Source organism: Adiantum capillus-veneris, chromosome 21 (genome assembly GCF_014529385.1).
Source record: "Adiantum capillus-veneris isolate H3 chromosome 21, ASM1452938v2, whole genome shotgun sequence".
Lineage (NCBI taxonomy): Eukaryota > Viridiplantae > Streptophyta > Polypodiopsida > Polypodiales > Pteridaceae > Adiantum > Adiantum capillus-veneris.
In genome coordinates, this window is record NC_140951.1 from 28,938,152 (window position 1) to 28,958,473 (window position 20,322).

The 20,322-nt window shown below is 43.4% G+C and overlaps 1 protein-coding gene across 2 annotated transcripts in view; it reads right to left on the reverse strand.

Annotated features, from left to right (window-relative positions):
- The window catches only part of RST1 (ARM repeat superfamily protein), a 146,657-nt gene that overhangs the window by 123,072 nt on the left and 3,263 nt on the right, over positions 1-20,322 (reverse strand). For both annotated transcript variants that reach the window (XM_086493297.1, XM_086493298.1), the window contains exon 2: positions 281-562. In XM_086493297.1, the coding sequence (XP_086349423.1) occupies positions 281-562 (282 nt within the window). The remainder of the gene's footprint in view (positions 1-280; positions 563-20,322) is intronic.

Here is a 20,322-nt window from a genome sequence, read left to right on the forward strand (position 1 = left end):
GGTTGCATTTCTGCTTTAGTGCACATCTAAGTGAAGTGAGCCTGTTCAGAAAACAGACTGAGCACTATGTATCTATTACAGTCCCTTAGCAGCTGACACCAGAATGTTCCCCGGTCGAAGCAAATGATCAACCTTCCTTAAACAAACATATACTGGACTTTCGTGCGCTTTATGAGGCTTACCACCACAATCAATCAACAACAGTACTGTGTGCCAATTGCTTCAATCAATGAAGGTAAAACAATGGAAGTCCACAACAATGAAGGGGTCATTAACATACCTCTGTTGAATGAGACGTCAAGTGATAAACATAGTGCAATAATACTTTTGTCAATGAAGATCCCACCAGAAAGTTGAGCGAGATCAGAGATGCCAAGCCAAAGTAAAGATCTCGAGCAGCTACAAGATTTGAAATATGTACCAAAGGTTGCAGCAGTACATAGTTAAAAAACGGTTGTAAGAATCCCAAGATGTCAAAATTTTTAATGGAACCATTGTGTGTAAGCAAAGCGAGCACTTGTTGTACAATTTCAGGGTGCGACTCCCTTCGAGATCTGAATGCCTACACAGCAATATACACAATCAGCATGCTGGTTACATGTCTGCAAAACAATTTTCAAATAATCCCAAGATTTCTTTGCCATGACATATCTATTATCAACATCTGTAGCTTCCAAAACATCTTCCTCTAAGTCTCCTCTCGAACAAAATTTCAAAACCTTCAAGAACTACAACAAAATATATTTATCAATCATGATTGTTACTACGCCCTTTTCACGAGCTTGTGAGGTTGTTCTCTACTGTAATGGCAGAGGCCTTGGGCGAGAAGATTGGATGCAATCAATCAAGCTTTGGACTGGTTCAACAGGCCTTCGGCGCCCTGTTTTTATGGCCTGTGAATCTTCACCTTCACCTCCAAATTTTTTAGTTTGTGGGTGTAGCGGAGATAATGTGTGCCCTCTGTAGTGGGTGCTCCTCAGTGCAATGTGCGTGATATCTCACTCCATAGAATGAAAACACAGAAGACAAAGAACAACACACCAAGAACAACAAAACAACAAAACAGTAGTGACTCAGCAGATCATGAACAGCACAAACATCGACAAACTCAAAGAAACCGATACAGACTCTGGCATGGCAGCACACTTAGCAGCCCAGATCTCATAGGTATAGTGGGGGTGTCGAGGCTCAACTGTGCAGGGATAGTGTAGACGTGATGTGTACAACTCTGATGAGAGACTCTAGATGACTGACCACACAAAAGTAGATAATCTATAAAACCTAAACAAACAGATATATACAACCATAAAGAGCTACCAACGGCTCATCAATATCTAATCCAGCTAAGCCTATCTCTGAACTGTGGTGTTGGTGCGCTGGCCACGGTGTCAACTGGACCACCACCCGTATCCCTGCCATGTGTCACCCCGACCCGGTAAGAGAGTCCGTCCAGTGTGAAACCTGTCCAACTATGACTAACTGCCTGTCCATGCCAATGACACTGTAGCCCTGCTACAAGTTGCCTGCCACAAAACCACTCACCGTCTCGGTGAGAGAAACAACTGAAACTGCTAAAAGATCGTAAGACTGCAAAATAAACCACTACTGCACTGCCATGGTAAAAAGACTATCACGCAATCACCCAAGAGAAAGATTAGTCGCCACAGCACCCGAAGTATCAGTCTCTGGAGGTGGAGCCATCAAATCAATTGTGGAACCCTGTTGTTGGTGGGCTCTGTTGTCAATAGCTGGGCCGCCTGTGAAGGGAGCAGCCACCTGCTGCTGCAGGGCAGAGGGTAGCACCTGTCCTATAGTGCACCAGAACGTCAAGTAATGGCAGTGTGCACCAGCAACACCGTCGCAGTTGCAATGTACCTTTCTTGAGATAAAAACAGCAATTTCAGCTTTCTATCTCTTTTAATACGCATGCCCAAAATATGCTCTGCATCACCCAAATCCTCCATAGCAAATGTTGAATTTAGCTAACGTTTCAGAGTATCAAGACTAGTCTTATGTTTCCTGGCAAGCAACATATCATCAACATAGAGAACAAGTATGATGGGACTACCATCTTCATCCCTTTTCGTATACAAACAATGATCTGCATGGCTGCGTTTAAAGCCTTGAAACAGCATAAAAGTGTCAAACTTCTTATACCACTGCCATGATGATTGTCTCAAACCATACAGAGCCCTTTTCAGTTTGCATACAAGTTCCTCACGTGTAGGAACTACAAAACCTTCAGGTTGTTTCATATATATGTCCTCTTCAATCTCACCATGCAAAAACGTTGTCTTTACATCCATTTGATTCAATTCCAAATCAAGCACCGCAACGAGAGCAAAAAGGACACGTAAAGTTGTAAGCTTTACAACGAGAGAAAAGATTTCTTGAAAATCATTCCTTCTTTCTGTGCATATCCTTTTGCAACCAATCTTGCCTTGTACTTGGGTTTTTCATCCACAATCTTAATCTTGTATACCCATTTGTTAGGAAGAGCCTTTCTCCCTTTAGGCAATGGCACAAGATCCCAAGTATCATTTGCATACAAGGATTTCATTTCCTCTTGCATTGCAAGCTCCCACTTACTGCTTGACTCACATGTCTTTGCCTCTTTTTACGTAAGAGGCTCTCCCTCATCTGTCAACATAAGGTAATGCAAAGAGGGATCATATCTACTCACAGTCCATCTTGGACGAGTAGACCGCCGCACCCAATGATCCACATTATTTGGTAATGGGTCTACATCAGGTGTCATAATAAAATCATCAACAATGGGCTGTTGTACATCATTTTCAGCATTGTTTCGTGGCTGCAAATGCCCTTCAGGAGCCTGAATTTGCTGTCCAACATCATCTAGCTCAAACACCACAGAATCATCTACATTTTTAGCCATATGTGGTGCATCCTGAGGGTCAAAAATAGGCCTAACAGGCGACTGGTCATGCTGAAATTTCACCCTTTTATGGTCATGCTTTGAGGCACAATTGTTTTGAAGCAGCCTTGCCTCATTAAAAACAACATCCCGGCTGCGTACAACCCTTTTGAGCTGAGGTAACCAAATCCTGTAACCCATTTCGCCTTCTTCACCATATCCCATGAAAAGGCCTTTAATGGATCTAGTCTACTCCTCAACTCGGGTCTGACATGCACAAAAGCCTCGCAACCAAAAATGCGTAAGTGATCATATGAAGCAGGCTTGCCAGACCAAACCTCTTCAGGGATGTCACCTTTCAGAGACATGTGAGGGGATCGATTGTATATATACACTGCAATTTTCAAAGCTTCTCCCCAAAATCCATGAGAGAGATTAGCTGTGGACAGCATGCATCTCACCCTTTCACAAAGTGTCCTATTGAATCTTTCACCCACATCATTAGAAGAGGGGCTGTATGGCACAATAAGCTCCCTCTTAATGCCCAAATTTTCACAAAATTTGTTAAATTCAGCACTTGTGAACTCCCCTCCATTTTCCGTACGCAAGCATTTTAGCTTTCTACCTCTTTGGGTGGTCACAAATGCATGAAATCTCTTAAACGCAGCAAAGGCTTCATCCTTAGATTTAAGCAAATAAACCCAAATTTTTCTAGAATGATCATCAACAAAGGAGACAAAATAGCATGCATCTGCCATAGACTTAGTAGGCATGCTACATACATCAAAATATGTACAAGATCAAGCACACAAGATTTACGAGAGACACCAGAGTAATAAGAACGCTTTACTTTCTTGCCATATTGACATTCATTACAAAAGTCAAGCTTTGTGCCTTTAGCATCAAGCTTGTTCAAAGTACAAAGCTTAGAAAGGCCCTTTTGGCTCATATGGCCAAGCCTCTTGTGCCACAACTCCATGTGAGAGTTAATTTCAGCCAATGCAATAAACTTGCCCAACACTGCCTTTGCAGTAAAGTGTCCCTTTCTTTGTGCCCTTTACAATCAGCCTTGAGCCTTTAGTCATTTTCCATGATCCTCTCTCAAACAAGATGTTGTAACCATGCATATCCATCTGACCAACAGAAAGCAGACTCTTCTTGATTCCCGGCACATATCTAACATCATGCAAGACAAGCTCATTTGTGTCATCTATGGAGAGATACACAGTGCCAATACCCTCAATGGAACATGCATGATTGTTTCCAAGGTATACATGGCCACACTTGCCTACATCAAAAGTAGAGAAACACTCCTTGATAGGAGTCACATGAAATGAAGCACTGGAATCAACAATCCAAGTCTGGGATAATGCATCATTGACAGTCAACAAAGCATCAATAAGATCACTCTTGGTGATCTGCATGTCCTGTGAATGAACATAAAGAGAGGCAACATAGTCATAAGCATCATCGTATGACAAAGTGGCACACAAGATATCCTCTACATCTGACAGCTCCTCAATCACAACACTAGAAGCCACATTAGCCTTCTCTTTGTCCTTTGAGCTATCCAGTGCATTTGTCTTGACTTCCTTCTTCTCTTTCTTTTTGTCTCCACCATTCTTTTTCCGTTCTAACTCGGCTTTGTAGTACCTGCAATCGGGTTTCTTGTGACCTTTCCTGCCACACTGATAGCAAGTCACATCACCCTTGCCTTTGCTGGCATTTCCCCTTTCCTTACTCTTACTCTTACTCCTTTGTGCATAGGCATTCTTCTTTTCTGTCCTGCCTCTAACCATGTTGGCAGAGCTGTCTCCCTCTCCACTTGCTTTCCTCATGATTTCCTCATTCAAGATAGAACCCCTAACACCATCAAAGGTCAAATTGGGGTTATTCGACAATGAAACCACCAATGTTTCCCATGACTCGGGTAAGGTCGTAAGCAAGAAGATAGCTTTCAGCTTATCATCGAAAGGAGCCAAGCCTGAATCCTGTAACTGCGACAAAGTACCTGCGAACAACGACAAGTGCTCTGTAGCGCTCTTGGACTCATCTAGTTACATGCCAACAAGTTTTCGCATCAAATGCACTTGGTTGACAGGCGTTGTATTCTCATACATTCCCTTGAACTTCTCCCACACATCAAAAGCACTTGTGAGACCTTTCACATCAATGACTGTCTCATCGGTCATGGCCATTTTAATGTATGTAACAGCCTTCCTGTTCAAGCTAACCCATGCTTCATCCGTCATATTCTGTGGCTTTACCTATTCAAGTGCTCCTTCACAATCCTTAAGAAATAGAATTCCCTGAATCCTGTCTTTCCAAAAGGTCGAAGCCTGTTCCATCGAACCTCCTAATCTCAAAGAGATTCTTCACATCCAAAGAAGATAAGGCCATAGTTGCACGAATAAGAGAGCTAATACGCTGAATTTTTGGGCAAAATGCACAAAAACCGGAGTATAGTCTCACAGAGATGTGCACTACAGCTCCAAATGGTCACAAGAGCAGTTTGGGGCAAAATAGGTCGATTTGGGCACAAAAATCACTTTCTGAAATTTATGCGCAGGAAATTTCAGCGAGCGAATTTGTGCTCGAAAACAACAAATTTAGTTGTTTTTAGCCTCTCAAAATATAGATAAGGCTAATACATAGCCTTTAGAAGCATGTAAGAGCAAAAGCCCCAATTTGTAGCATCAAAATTGCATGAAATTGAGCCACAAATGGTCATACATAGCCAAAATTTGTCAAACGTGCGTAGATTGCATCAATTTGCACTTTCCCCAATCTAGTCGCATCATAAAAAACACTTGCAAAAACCTGCGTAAATCTGAAATTTGCTGAAAACACCTGTTTTAGGACCTGTTTTTCGGCAATTTCAATGTTTTCGGGTAGCGGGGACTTAGCAAAAGTGTTCCCACACCTTAATACATCATTTGCAAAACCTGTATTTTGCTGTCATAACCTGTAATTTGCTGATTTTGACCTAATTTCAGCCTGTTATAGGTCAATTTCACTTGCCAGGAGCTCTCTAATGTCCGGGGACGAGTCCTTTGGCGATGAAATTGCAAAATCTCGCGTGAAAGTTGACTTTCTTGGCTGAAAATCAACGTTTGCAGGTTTGGGAGCAAACCCTAATTGGGCTCTGATACCAGCTGATGAGCGCACGGCGGTGTGTGCAAGTGATAGAGCACGCGAAGGCCTGCACATCTTCGTGTGCTCTATCACTTGCACACACCGCTGCGCGCTCATCAGCAGCAAGGAACGTTCTGCATATGAGGCAATGGCGACGATTGAAACCCTTGAGGATACTGTTGATTGTAGTACTGCATTGGAGGCTGTGTGTAGAGTCCCATAAATTACTGAGAAGGACATGTTGCTGCAGTCTGCATTGGTGTACCTGATCCAACCCATCCATACTCCACGCCTATCATCAGTGGCTGGGTAGCCCTATTTTCATGTAGAATCATTTCTCTAAATCCTTGTACCTGAGCTTGAAGGTCATTAATCATTTGGGACTTTAACTTCAAGGCCTGTTATAGTGCGAAAATAGTAGCAGTGACTCGTAGATATCCCTCCATAGCTGCGTAAATAGCTGAGTGACGCTGGTGTGTAGCTGCCAGCCGCTCTGCCCCAAGTCCAATGGTAGCAATGGCCTGCCTGGACTCCTACAATATATCCTCAGATAGGCGAAAAAGTAATGTAGAGTCCGAAACTGTGGAAGATCCCACAACATTGTCAAGTGGGAGAGGACTGGCAAGTGGCACTGCTGGTGGTGGACTGGGAGCATGCCTCTCTAATGGAGCAGATACTGGTGGTGGAGTTTCTGTAACAGGCATAGGTATAGGAGAAGAAGCATCTGCAAGCGGGATACTGGAGCTAGTCAATGTGGTAGAAGTGAAAATGGCAGAAGTAGGGAGAGGGAGAGGGACACACATTGTAGAAGCCACAGCTGAAACCTGCATAGTGTGATCCGAAACACCCGAGCAAACCCCAGAACAGTAGCGGGAGTATACGAGGGACGCGGTACGGGATGTTTCACCCAAAGTTGCTGGCTTTCAGATACTGGTAGTGAGGTTAGAGATTCTATTGTGTCCTTCACCACTCGAGCCCTCTTCTTCTTCTTCTTCTCAGGTAAACTTGATGTATGGGCAATAGATTTCTCTTTGCTTTGGAGAGCTACTCTGCATCTGTGCATCCACATCCACTGAGCTTACATGTATGTTATTAACCCAAGCCAACATAGGAGCTGCAAAGCACTGAAAGAGCTAGACTGTACCGAATGCACCTGTGCTCGAAACCTCTTCGCCCGGGACGGTAAAGATGTGTAAAGAATCTGATGGAAACCACACAGAATAGTGTGGATGAGACAATAGAGGCCGTCCCAGTGAGAGAACAGTGTAGGTACATCGCATCTTTCCTTACTAACTTTGGCATGTCTGACAGGAAGTAATACTTAAATATAGCCAAAAGCTTTTTATTCCTTGCATAGTCTAGGTGATCAGTACTTAGTAGATCCTGACAGGCCTGTATGGTCGCATCTTTGGAAAGTTGGGAGTAAGTCCTATTGGCTGGTATTACGGAGGGAAAGCTTGTCATCCCCAAGGCATGACCAATGCGTGTAGCTGTGAGTGTGTGACCGCGTACCTTAGGGAAAAGCTTGAGAGCTTTATGGGCCATATCCACAAGGACATTATCCGGTAAATCTGCGTCTGCCAACGCTGTAAGACCTAGCGTGTGCAGTGCAAGTTCCTTTTACACACCTACTTGCTTTTTCCAGCCATAGTGAGTCTCTGTAGTCTCCATATTTGGTGTGGTGTCTACCGATGAGCACAAGCCTGATGATCACAAGCAGAGATAAATTCTTACAAAAGCATACAAGAAGCAGACATCAAAACATGTCTCTCTGATACATCACATCACAGCACTGCACTTCCATAAGCATTTTCCCACAATAGCATACATCCCAAAATTTCCCACAATCTCATACATCAGCAGTATGGTTGTATTGTCGTTGTATAGACTATCTACTGTCGCTGTATAGACTCTTGCAGAGGCCAGCCGTCGGCTTCTCCTTGCGCCTTGACCTTGAGGGCCTGTCCTTCACAGTCGAAGCTCCTCGGAAATCGTTTAGTTCTTGTCATTCACCCCACTCACAGTAGTAGACACAAATGGAGGCTCATGCTCCGCCCCAGAGGGACTCTTTAGAAGCCCCCTCGCCCGAAGGTCTAGAAAAGTACAACAATCACTATTTGTGGTCCAGTTAAGTTCACAGAACTCCTTAGGATAAATTCCTCCACCTACAGAACTCGAATTCAAGTACATAAAATCTTGAAAAGAAGAAACGTCGAGAACATTTAGATCATCTACAAAGCGTCTTACATTGCATAACTTGTGCAAAAATATTGGGCCAGTGTTAGCAAGGACAAGATGCTCCATAAAATCAAACTCATGAGTAAAAAGATAGAAATTAGCAAGAAAACAGCACAATTGGTGCCCATAGGGATACCAATTGTTTGCTTGAAAAGAGAGTCATCGATGGTTATATATAAATTGTCCAAAAGAAAACAAGATATGATGTCAATGTCATCTACAATCCTCGTGAATCTCTTTCTTCCTTTGTCTACATCTACATTCTTACTTTTTAACCATAAGAAGTCAAAGTTCAAAGCTGACTTTTCTACTAACAATGCCTTGTACCTATCCTTCTCAAGCTTGTACGCAAAAACTTTTGAAATAAGAGACTTGACTCTGAATTTCAGGTCCTCCAAATTTAGCTTCGTATATAGTGTTGTAAAGTCAAAAGTTTGGAGACGTTAAGAAGAAGATTTCTCCTTAAGGCTTCTTGAAGAGTTCAAAAACTTTATAACAAGAATCACACCTACTGAATCGTTTAAAATCCAACTTGAATCAGTAGGTACGTCTGCTTTCTTCAGCAGATTTTTCCCAATTCATTTACGCTGGGTAAAATGGCTTTGAAACAATAACTAAGTCATTTGGAAACCTCGATCAAAGAGGTGTTGCAAGAAGCGGCTATAAATCTAGGCTTCATGGGGTTCTTGTGGAACTCCAAACAATATATAAAAAAGGTAATTTAGGCTAGAACTTGACACCAAATGTCACGTGACACATCCAACCCTATGTGTCCGTCGACAAGCTACAGCATGACCAAGGTTCACTTCAGTCAAGTCAGTCTAGGATAGGAAGTGATCTAGCACTTTTGTGAGTTTGTTCGCAAACCGTGCATGTCCAGACACTTAGATTAGATGCATATCCTTTGGTTGCACACAGCATGATCATCAGAATTCCCATCAAATTCCATCAGGATCTTTTCTAGTGCATACCTATTTTTCCTATTTTTGACATTTTTTACTTATTATTTTTAAGTGACTTTTGTTGGGAACTAGGTAGGGTAATTTGACTGTAAGGTGCAGCTGAAGTGAATGTTCAACTTTGCTCAAGATGAGTGCTCTGAACTGTGCTCAAGGTTCTTTTTACTTACGGAAGGAAGAACCTTCCATTCCTTTAATGAGAGTGCAATGGACACAAACAAAGTGAATGGACACTGTGAGTGAAGGTGCTGAGACTGAAAGATAGAGAGAGAAGAGAATACGACACCAAGGATATTGTAAAACCCTCCTCCTTGGGCCCCACTCTCGATGGTGAGAGTGGTCTATGCTATTGATTGCACAATCTGATACAATGCTTGGACTTGTCGATGATGTCGACGACGATGACGGGCTGAATCTGAGAATGCTAAGGGGCTGAAATCTGCAATGAATCTGAGTTCTGCTATGCCGAGGACGACGGTGCTGATCTGCTATTGTTCCTGCTACCTACTGGAATCGTTGTAGTCATGCTGTCTAAAACGTTGGGTGCTGTCTATGAAAAACAATGAATCTGCTAGGCTTCAATCGCTGAATTTGCTGATGCAAAACGCTGGTATGCTGCTGCTGAAAACACTGTCGAATCGCTGCTGAAAAATGCTATGCTGCTGGCTGTATTGCTGCTGCAGAATTGCCAATGCAGGGGCTGGAAAAACGCTGAGTGCAGGTCTGATAAGCGCTGGAGTTTGTTGCTGAAAACGCCAAGGCCAGGGGCTGAAATCTGCAATGAATCCAGGCTGAAAACGCTAGGGGCGGGGGGGGGTCTGGGGTAAAAACAACAGGTTCTTGGGGAAAAGTCTTGCTTGTGAAGGTGCCTGTTGAGCAATGCTCCTGCTGCCTCTTCTGCCAGAAAGTGCTAGCTCTGGTTTGCTTATATATTTCATTAGCAAAATTGACCTACCTAGTTTCCAACAAAAGTCACTTAATAAATAAGTGAAAAATGTCAAAAATAGGGAAATTAGGTTTAATGCACTGGAAAATTCCCCTGATGGATTTTAAGGGTAATGCTGATGATCATGTTGTGTGTAACCGGAGGATATGCATCTACTCTATGTGTGTGGTCATGCACGGTCTGCGAACAGACTCACAAAAGTGACAGATCACCTCCTATTCTAGACTGACTTGACTGAACTGAACCCTGGTCATGCTGTAGCTTGTCCACGGACACATAGGTTTGGATGTCTCACGCGACATTCCCTCCTTTTCAAAGTGAGGTACTAGTACCGAACTGTATGGCGTCGAGGGAGATCGCCAATAACATCCGGAATCCTTGAAAGGACTCGTCGCGGCCCATTCTGATGTGTGGGTCGTGCGATACTTGAACTTCATAAAGGTCTGCAACGCTTGCTTCTTTGGGCTGCACCGAAAGCAACACAAAGTCATATGTGGCTCCTTCAATGCTTCAACTTCATCGAGAGTTATGAGTCTACCTTCTTCAAGAATCTCCGAGGCTGAAAATTCCTGAAACCACTTCCAACACAAAAACATAAACATACCCATTCCATGTAAAGTGACTGGAAAAAATCTCGTCTTCCTCAAAGACTGTACATGCAATGTAGATGAACAAATAGACGGAGTGCCAAACCGTTCACCACACACACGCAAACAATGAGATCAAATCTTGTCTTTTTGATCTAAATCAATCAACTGTGGCAATTCCCAACGGAAATGCCCATGCTTGGTGCTTATACTTTCTTGTGCTCTTTCTACGACTGTGTCATGCCAAGGAAGAGACATTGAATGTCACTTCCTAGAATGCAAACATTTCATCTTGCCATGCGAAATCCGCATACATCCGTGCTCATCCATGAGTGAATCGTGCTCAACGTACAATATGTCATGCCTAGGAAAAGAGATCACATAAAGACGCTAACTAAAATACAAGAAAGATCACGAATGAAACACTGGTACAATGCATGCTGACTAATCATGCGAACACATAGTACTTCTTGTGAGGGTTCCTTGGACCTAGGCTCGAGAGCCAAGATTGGTTCTTCCTGAGGGCGTTCTTTCTGAGTGGGTTCTTTCTGAGGGGGTTCTTCCCGAGGGGGTTCTCTAGACCTCGACTCGAGAGCCAAGATCGGTTCTTCGTGATTGATCGAATCTGCAATGGGGTGTCATGCTTTGGAGAAGAAGAGACTGAGAGAGTCTCCTCTTCCTGAATCCTTTCAATCTTCGCCTGCACATTAGAAATGAGAGATGGAGAATGAACAACTTGCTCTCCACGAATCACAAGGGGAGACTCACTTTTGGCATTGAAAGTGAACGTATTTTCCGCCCAATCAATGAGAGGGTTATGCTCACGAAACCATCAAATGCCCAAAATCATATCACATCCTGAGAGAGAAGAGGCTAAAAATTTTCTACGAAAAGAAGCTTATTGAACTGTAAACAACACATCAAGGCACTCTTTCGTGATGAGAGAGTCCATCCCAAAAGCGAAGCCAGAGACCTCAAGAGGAGATTTCTGACTAATCTCTAGGCGGTCTCTCTTAACAAGAGAGGGACTAATCACATCATGGATATTGCCTGGGTCAAACAATATGACAAAACACTGCCCTGTCATATAACCATAACATTTAATGAGAGACTCATCCATGGAAGGGTCATGAGAAACTTGGGGCATACTTGTGTTGTCATTTATTGCATTGACAGAGGAAGTGGGTTCTGTGGATTCTTTAGATTCATTAGAGTCAAGCTTTGGACATGTTCTTTTTATACGACCCTTAATGTGACAATGAAAACAACAACCTTCCTTAGAATAAGTGCTTTGCTCTTCCGACACGATGTATCCTCCTAAAATTCCTTGTGCTACCATTTCATCTGGAGTGAGCGTAGGTTTAGCAATTGTGTTAGCTTTACCCTTAAGTTCATTGGAAGAGTTCTTTTCTGAGAGACTATTGGAAGATTGGTTAGAAGAGTTACCGTTCTTACCGTTTTGAAGGTTCTGAGAAGTCTGAGAGGTACGTGTGCAAGTCTTGCGTTCCTTAGGCTTTCCCTTGTTGTGCTTCATCTCCTGTGCAAGAGCAATCGCTACCGCCTTGTTGAGATCGATTGGATCGAGTATCTCGACATTATACTTGATATACTCGTCCAATCCATAAATGAATGCCTCCTTGCGCTCCGCATCCGATTTGCGTAATTGAGTGTCGAGCTGCAAAACACGATTAGAGAAAGACATAACTGGCATACCATTTTGCTTGAGACCACGCCAATTGTCCTTCAATCGTGCGAGGTAATGAGGTGGCATAAACCGCGCCTTGAGCTTGTCTTGGAAATCGGCCCAATTGAAGAAAAGTGACGTGAATTCGTCGGCTTCCTCTGCTAATTGTGCCTCTTGCCATGTGTGGTACCAATTGATGGCATCACCGGCAAGGTACATAGCTGCCGTCAAAACCTTGCTATTTCCTGTCTTCTTAGTTGTCGCAAAATAAGCATTAAATTGATGCAACCAAGAATGAATAACCGTAGCATCCATCTTACCATCATACTTACAAAACTGGATCTTCTCTGTGACTCGGTTGTTGGAGTCCGAATCTCGGCTTGCGCCACTTGATGAACTACCAACATCTTTGGTTGGCTAGGACTTCGAGGCGAGAACATGTCGTACCAACTCTTGCATGCATCGTTCACTCTGTGCCGCACGCTCTGCCCGTCTTTCTTCGGCTACCAAACGATTCGCTTCTTGTTATGCGATCATGTCCAGCATTGTCTTGACCAAAGCCTTGTCTTGACCAAAGCCTCCATAGGATTTGGTACAATCCGTGGCGTAGATGGGTAAGGGGGAGAGTCAGGAAAACCTCTTGGTGGGGAAAACTCTTCTTCGCCACTCCTATGCTCACCACCTCCATGCGAAGTATCCATTCCGCTTCGGGTGATGACCATACATTGTGATCTAGGTTCTTAAGTTCAGGAGGAACTTGGGTTCTTGTGGGTCTTCGGTTCTTGGGGTCTTGGGGGTCTTGAGTTCTTGAGGTTCTTGAGGTTCTTCTTTCGCTTGCAATCTGTTTTAGAGAAGGATCTTCTCTTCACCCGAGTTCTGCTCTTTTCCGCGGGCACACCCCTTGGCGGCCTTGCGCTCACACCAAGGTTGCTTTTTCCCACCTCACGTCGATTGGCCGGCCGCTAAGTGCACGGTCCGCTCTCAATGAATGAAAAGAGGCACAAGGGGAGGCTAGACAAGCTCTTCTTTCTTGGGTTTCCTGTCACTCTTCAAAAACACGATTAGGAATCGACACGCCCAAGTGGACTTGGGTTACGTGCGACCGCAACAAGCAAAAAAATTAGTGTGGTCCTTGTGGTTCTTTCCTTGAGTGAAAAGAACAACTGGTCATGCACGGTCTGCGAACAGACTCACAAAAGTGCCAAACCACTTCCTATTCTAGACTGACTTGACTGAACTGAACCCTCGTCATGATGTAGCTTGTCCACGGACACATAGGGTTGGATGTGTCACGTGATCTAAAGAACCAACTTCCTCTGTCAATGCAATAAATGAGAACACAAGTGTGACCCAAGTCTCTCTTGATCCTCCCATTGATGAGTCTCTCATTAAGTGTTATGGTCATGTGAATGGTCAGTGTTTTGTCATATTGTTTGACCCAGGCAGTATGCATGATTTGATTAGTGACTCGCTTGTCGAAAGAGCCCGCTTGGAGGTTCGCAAGACATCTCCTTTCGAGGTGTCTGGCTTCTCTCCCGGTATGGACTCTCTCATCACGCAAGAGTGCCTTGACGTTTTGTTCATTGTTCAACAAGTGTCCTTCCGCAAAAAATTTGTAGTCTCTCCTCTTTGAGGATGTGATATTTTTGGGCATTCGATGGTTTCGTGAGCATAACCCTCTCATTGATTGGGCGGAAAATACGTTCATTTTCAATGCCAAAAGTGACTCTCCCCTTATCATTCGTGAAGAGCAAGTTGTTCATTCTTCATCTCTCATTTCTAATGTGCAAGCGAAGATTGAAAGGATTCAGGAGAAGGAGACTCTCTCAGTCTCGTCTTCTCCAAAGCATGACACACATGATTTGCATGATAATGACCTGCATGGTGATAAGCATAATGATGAGCATGATGATTTGCATGATCAAGATGTGATTTCTCACAAGCATGATGATTTGCAGGAAAATGATGTGATTGTTCACAAGGATGATGTGTTAGTTGATACTTTCTCTAGTGAAGCTAACCTCATTGCAGATTCATTTGATCACGAAGAACCGATCTTGGCTATCGAGTCGAGGTCCAAAGAACCCCCACAAGAAGTATTATGTGTACGAATGATTAGTCAGCACGCATTGTTCGAGTGTTTCATTTGTGACACTTTCCTGTATTTTAATCACCGTCCTTATGTGATCCCTTTTCATAGGCATGACATAGTGTACGTTGAGCACGATTCACTCATGAATGAGCACAGATGTATGCGGATGATTCATGAAAAGATGAAATGTTTGCATTCAAGGAATTCACATTCCATGTCTTTTCCTTGGCATGACACAATTTCCAAGAGCACAAGAAGGATTGAGCATCAAGCATCGGCTTTTCCATTGTGTTTTGCCACAATTGATTGATTTAGATCAGAAAGTCAAGATTCGTGTTTGCGTGGGTGTGGTGAACGGGTTGGCACTCCGTCTATTTGTTCATCTACATTGCATGCATAGTCTTTAGAGAAGACGAGATTTTTCCCCGTCACTTTACATGGAATGGGTATGTTCATGTTTTTGTGTTGGAAGTGGTTTCAAGAATTTTCCCCCCCGGAGATTCTTGAAGAAGGTGGACCTACGTCCATAGAAGAAGTGGAAGCATTGAAGGAGCCACAGATGACTTTGTGTCGCTTTCGGTACAGCCCAAAGAAGCAAGTATTGCACACCTTTATAAAGTTCAAGTATCGCATGACCCACGCATCAGAGTGGGCCGGCGAAGAGTCCTTTCCAGGATTCCGGATGCTATTGGCGATCTCCCTCGATGCCATACAATTCGGTACCAGTACCTCACTTTGAAAAGGAGGGGATGTCACGTGACACATCCAAACCTATGTGTCCGTGGACAAGCTACAGCATGACTAGGGTTTAGTTTAGTCAAGTCACTCTAGGATAGGAAGTGATATGGCACTTTTGTTAGTCTGTTCGCAGACCGTGCATGTCCAAACACTTGATTTAGATGCATATCCTCTGGTTGCACACAACATGATCATGAGCATTCCCATCAGATTCCATCAAGATCATTTTCCAGTGCATTAAACCTATTTTCCCTATTTTTGATATTTTTTACTTATTATTTTTAAGTGACTTTTGTTGGGAACGGGGTAGGGCAATTTGACTAAGTGAGCATATAAGCAAACCTAGCGCTAGCATTCCACAGCAGAAGAGGCAGCAGGAGCACTTGCTCAATAGGCAACTTCTCAAGCAAGAACCATCAAAGCCCAGCATTTTGAAGGCCCCCCACTTCAACGTTTTCAAGCACCATAGCCAGCGTTTCCAGCCCATAACTTGGCGATTTTCAGCAGCCTTAGACAGCACTTCTGCAACCCTCTGCACCAGCGTTTTCCAGCCAACCATCCAGCGTTTTTAAAAGACAGCAGAATAGCGTTTTTAAAACTTCAAGACCAGCGTTTTCAAGCAGCCAATTCAGCGTTCCCTAAGCAGTACACCTGGCATTTTTCAGCATAGAGTCTTCAGCGTTTTTAGAGGCAACAGCACCAGCGGTTTGTACCCTGCATAGCAGCGTCTTTACAACCATTGTAACAGCGTTTTTCAGCATTACACCACAGCGATTTCAGCCCCTTCATAGGAGCGTTTTCCAAGACAGCAAGACGTTTGTAGACAGTAAAGCAGCGACTTCAGCAAGGCACTAAGCACACAGATCAGCCCCAACTTGGTGCGACAAGAACCAACTCACAGCATTGAGTTTTCAGCCTTAGCTTCGTCCTCGTCGTCCGCATTGTCGACCTCGGCATAGCAGCACTTAGACTCATTGCATCAGCCCCTTGTATCAGATTGTGCAATCAATAGCATAGACCTCTCTCGCTATCGAGAGAGGGACCCTTGGAGGAGGGTTTGACAACTTTCTGGTGTCGTATTCTTCTCTCTCTATCTCTCAATCTCAGCACCTTCATTCACAGTGTTTATCCACTTTGTTTGTGATCACTTGCACTTTCTCATAAAGAACGAAAGGCTCTCCCTTCCCTAAGTAAAAGGAACCTTGAGCACAGTTCGGAGCACTCATCTTGAGCAAAGTTCAACATTCACTTCCACTGCACCTTACACCAAAAGACTTACAAAAATCTTGATGTTTCAAGATAACCTCTTGCATCGAAAGATCACAACCATTGTAAGTCTGAGAGTTTACTTCACCTAACAAGCATTCTAAATAGAACTTTTTGCACGTAACAACAAAGGTATTAGAGCACTTATCTACGTAAGAGATTATAAAATTACGATGAGATTTCCTAAGAGCATCACGATCAGAAAAAGATAAGCTATTCCTTCTTGAAGAAACGTTCCAAGAGCAAGATGCTAATTTCAAAGAAGCTTTCTTGAGGACTACAGACTTCCAATGGGTAGAAAACACCTTGAACTCCTAAAGACTCCTCAAACTTTACTACAAAACAAGAAATTCCTTCTCTATGGCTTTGAGAAGGCAAGAGTCATTCAAGGAAGGGAGCCTATATTTAGTACCTCTTGAGAAAAGGTCTTTCAAGGAATCCGAAGAAAGAATAGAACAATCGGCAGTAACTACATGATCCAAAGCTCCATTTACGTAAGAAGAAAAGGCAGTTTCACTACAAGGGCAATCAATACTTGAGATTGCTAGCCTTTCTTTCTTTTTAAGATTACGTCCAATGTCACTATAGTTGAAAGCTTTTTGTCCTAAAGTTTTAACATATTTGAAAGCTACGAGAGGATGGTTCCATACCTTTCTGACACAAGGACGGAGAGCATCCAAAGCTTCTTGAGATCTCAAAATACAGCTTAATCCAATCTTGTCTAAGTCGGGGGAGGTAAAGATAGTTATCAACAAATCTTTCTTTCCAACCAAGGGATTTTTCAGACTAGAACACTTGGACTTCATAAATTTGCCTAACAGTACTCGAGGTTGAGTACTATGAGACTCTCTTGGCTCCAAATCTTCATACGAGTAGTTCTCAAGGGTATACAAGAGCTTAAATAGGATCCTTATATTATACCTCTCAAATCATTTATAAGAAAAAGAACCCAACTCCATGGCTCTAGATAGGTAAATCAATCTCCGTTTGAAATCCCTATATACAAAAACTCTATGATTAGAAGGGCGGCCATCACTCTCAATTCTAGAGGTTGAAACCCTAAGGAGACCTTGTACTCTACTAAAAATAGTGTTGTGCAAGACAACTGGATTGATTTCAAGGATAGAAGGTGGATCTGAACAAGAACCTTTAGGAATCAAGTTCTTTTAGACTGACTTGAAGAGAGAACTAACTCGGGTTTGGGATACCTTCGCCAAAGCATAGGTTTCTTATGGTATTTTGTCTTATTTTTACGTAAAGAAGACTTTCCTTCCAAGTTGAAACCTTTAGGGAAAAAGGTATGCAAAGTTCTCATCCAAAACGACTCTCGAGGCCACGCTGATTTATGAAACTCTTTAAAGTTTCTAAAATTACCCTCTATGTGCTCAATAGGAAAACAACGGAAAGACTCAAAGCCATGTTTTGTTATTGCTGCATACAAGGGTTTCACACTTTCACGTACGGTGCTCTTATTTTGAACTTTTCTCGCTTCTCTTACGTGTTCCTTTCTAATGTACATACATGCAAGGGTTTCACACTTTCACGTACGGTGCTCTTATTTTGAACTTTTCTCGCTTCTCTTACGTGTTCCTTTCTAATGTACATACATGCAATACCTCATGTACATACTCTATTGACTAGAATGGGGAATATCGCCTCGGTAACTCTTCAAGATGACGCACCTTTGGGGCTGATTTGATGCACCTTTGGATCGATCTCGATGTGGGATTGGTGATGGCCACCAAGGGATAGATCTAGGGATGAATTGCGCTCTGATGTGAGAGGAATGAAGGGCTGAAAGCTGGCTGCAAAAACGCAGATCTGGCACACAAAACATAACAGATCTATCACGTAAAGCGGGGCTCTAAACGCAGATCTAGATGATGCGGATGATGGACAGCAATGGGAGCACTCGATGCGGCAAGGGAATGGCGAGGAGAGGCTCAATGTGCTGTCAAAGTACCGGATTGCAATGGGAAAACTAGCGGGTGCAAATTCGAGCCGGTTCCAGCGAGGGAAGGGCTGAAATCTGAAAATGCTAGGGCTGATCTGCTAAATCTGGAAGCGCTAGGGCTGAATTGCACAAACGTTGGCTGATCTGGCCCAAAAACGTTGGAGCTGACCTGGAACAAAATGTTGGATCTGATCTGGAGTAAAAACACTGGAGGTTCTGACGCTAACTGCGCTAATGCCAAAACGCTACGCCTCTGGTTCCCTTTATAGGTGAGGTTAGGGCTGGGTCTAAATAATGGACTATGCACATGTGGCACAGAGAGCGTTTGATCACCGGCACACATTGGCTTAGTGGTTGAGCATTCGTGTTTGATCGTGCTCACCTGGGTTCAAACCCCTTGATTAAACACCTTATTGGTTTAAGCATGGGCCCCCACTTGTTGCTTTGAAAAATTTCAAAGGCACGAAAAATGACCGAGAACCGGTGGAAACTGGTTGCGAAGCATAACATGTGGCGGAGTGTGGCGTGTGCCACATGTGCATAGCGTCCGTTATTTAGACCAAGCCTGAGGTTTGGGGCTTATACATCTCTTAAGATCTGGATGGAGCAAAACTGAGATAAAGTTAAATAATACATCATTAAAATGACTTATTAAATAAAATTGACTTCAATAAAGTTTATGGGTGAAACTATCGCACATCTTCCCACCCAAGAAACCGATTGACGTGGGGGGTGGCTCATTGGATTCCTCTAGCCTAAAACTATTTGCACGTCGTGACAAATGCCCACCATAGTGTAATAACAGCTGTCAAAACCCATGTACAAACCAATTATGCGAGAGGATTCAAAACTGGTAAATTGGCTCTAGAAGTCGATGAAGCATGTCCACATGGCACATAGAGCCATGTGCACGTGGCACTAGAGAACACCTACAATGCCACCTACGTATACAAGGCAATTGTGGAGATGAGAGATCACTAAGGAAGTCTGAGGTAGACGAAGATAGGACATTTGAGAATGAGAGAGAGAGAGAGATAGAGAGAAATCAAATGAAATGAAATGTTATATTAACGTCTTCAAAAGGCCAAAATGATCTATGAGACCAATCTGTTAATAGTGAATCTGATACCATGTCTGGGTACAAAAAGACTAGAACAAAAATATTACTACTACTAGAATCCATCCTCATCTGCACTCTGGATGTCGAGAGACTATGGCTCGAATCCTGTGTTGTAGTCTCTGTCGATGCTGTGTAGCCCCTCTCCTCAATCGTGGCCATCTAGATCTCCGTAGCTCCAATGCTCGGTCGATGAGAGTGCCGGTAGTGGTCGAACGAGTGTGGGCCGAGCTATGCAATGATGGCTGCTCCTCTGACTGCCCCATACCTAGTGAAAAGAAATCTGTAATCTGTCTTTGGGACTCTCTCTCTAGCTCTCCCCAGTGAAGTGTCTCTATATCTGTGTAACTCAAGTAGATATAGCCCAAGACATTTTTGAACCTCATAACTCATGACCCTGGAGAAAGGATCGAAACCCTCTCTGAATAAGCAGTAGAAACGGCCCCGAATCTCATAGTACACTATGCAATGACATATGTAATGTAGCTATGTCTCTGGCTCTAGCTGGCTACTGGCATAAGCGACATATCCTGTTGTCTGCTTGTATCCCTCTTAATCTACCAATCTCAATCTCCAGCTGATGTGAGGATGTGTGTATCTGAGCAATGGCACACCGCAAACCATGAGACATATGTGTATCCATGTAGCTGGGTCGAATCACAAACACATCTCATGTGAGGTGGAGAAGATGCTCTCTATAGAAACTTGAAAGCCATCTTCGTGCCCACCTC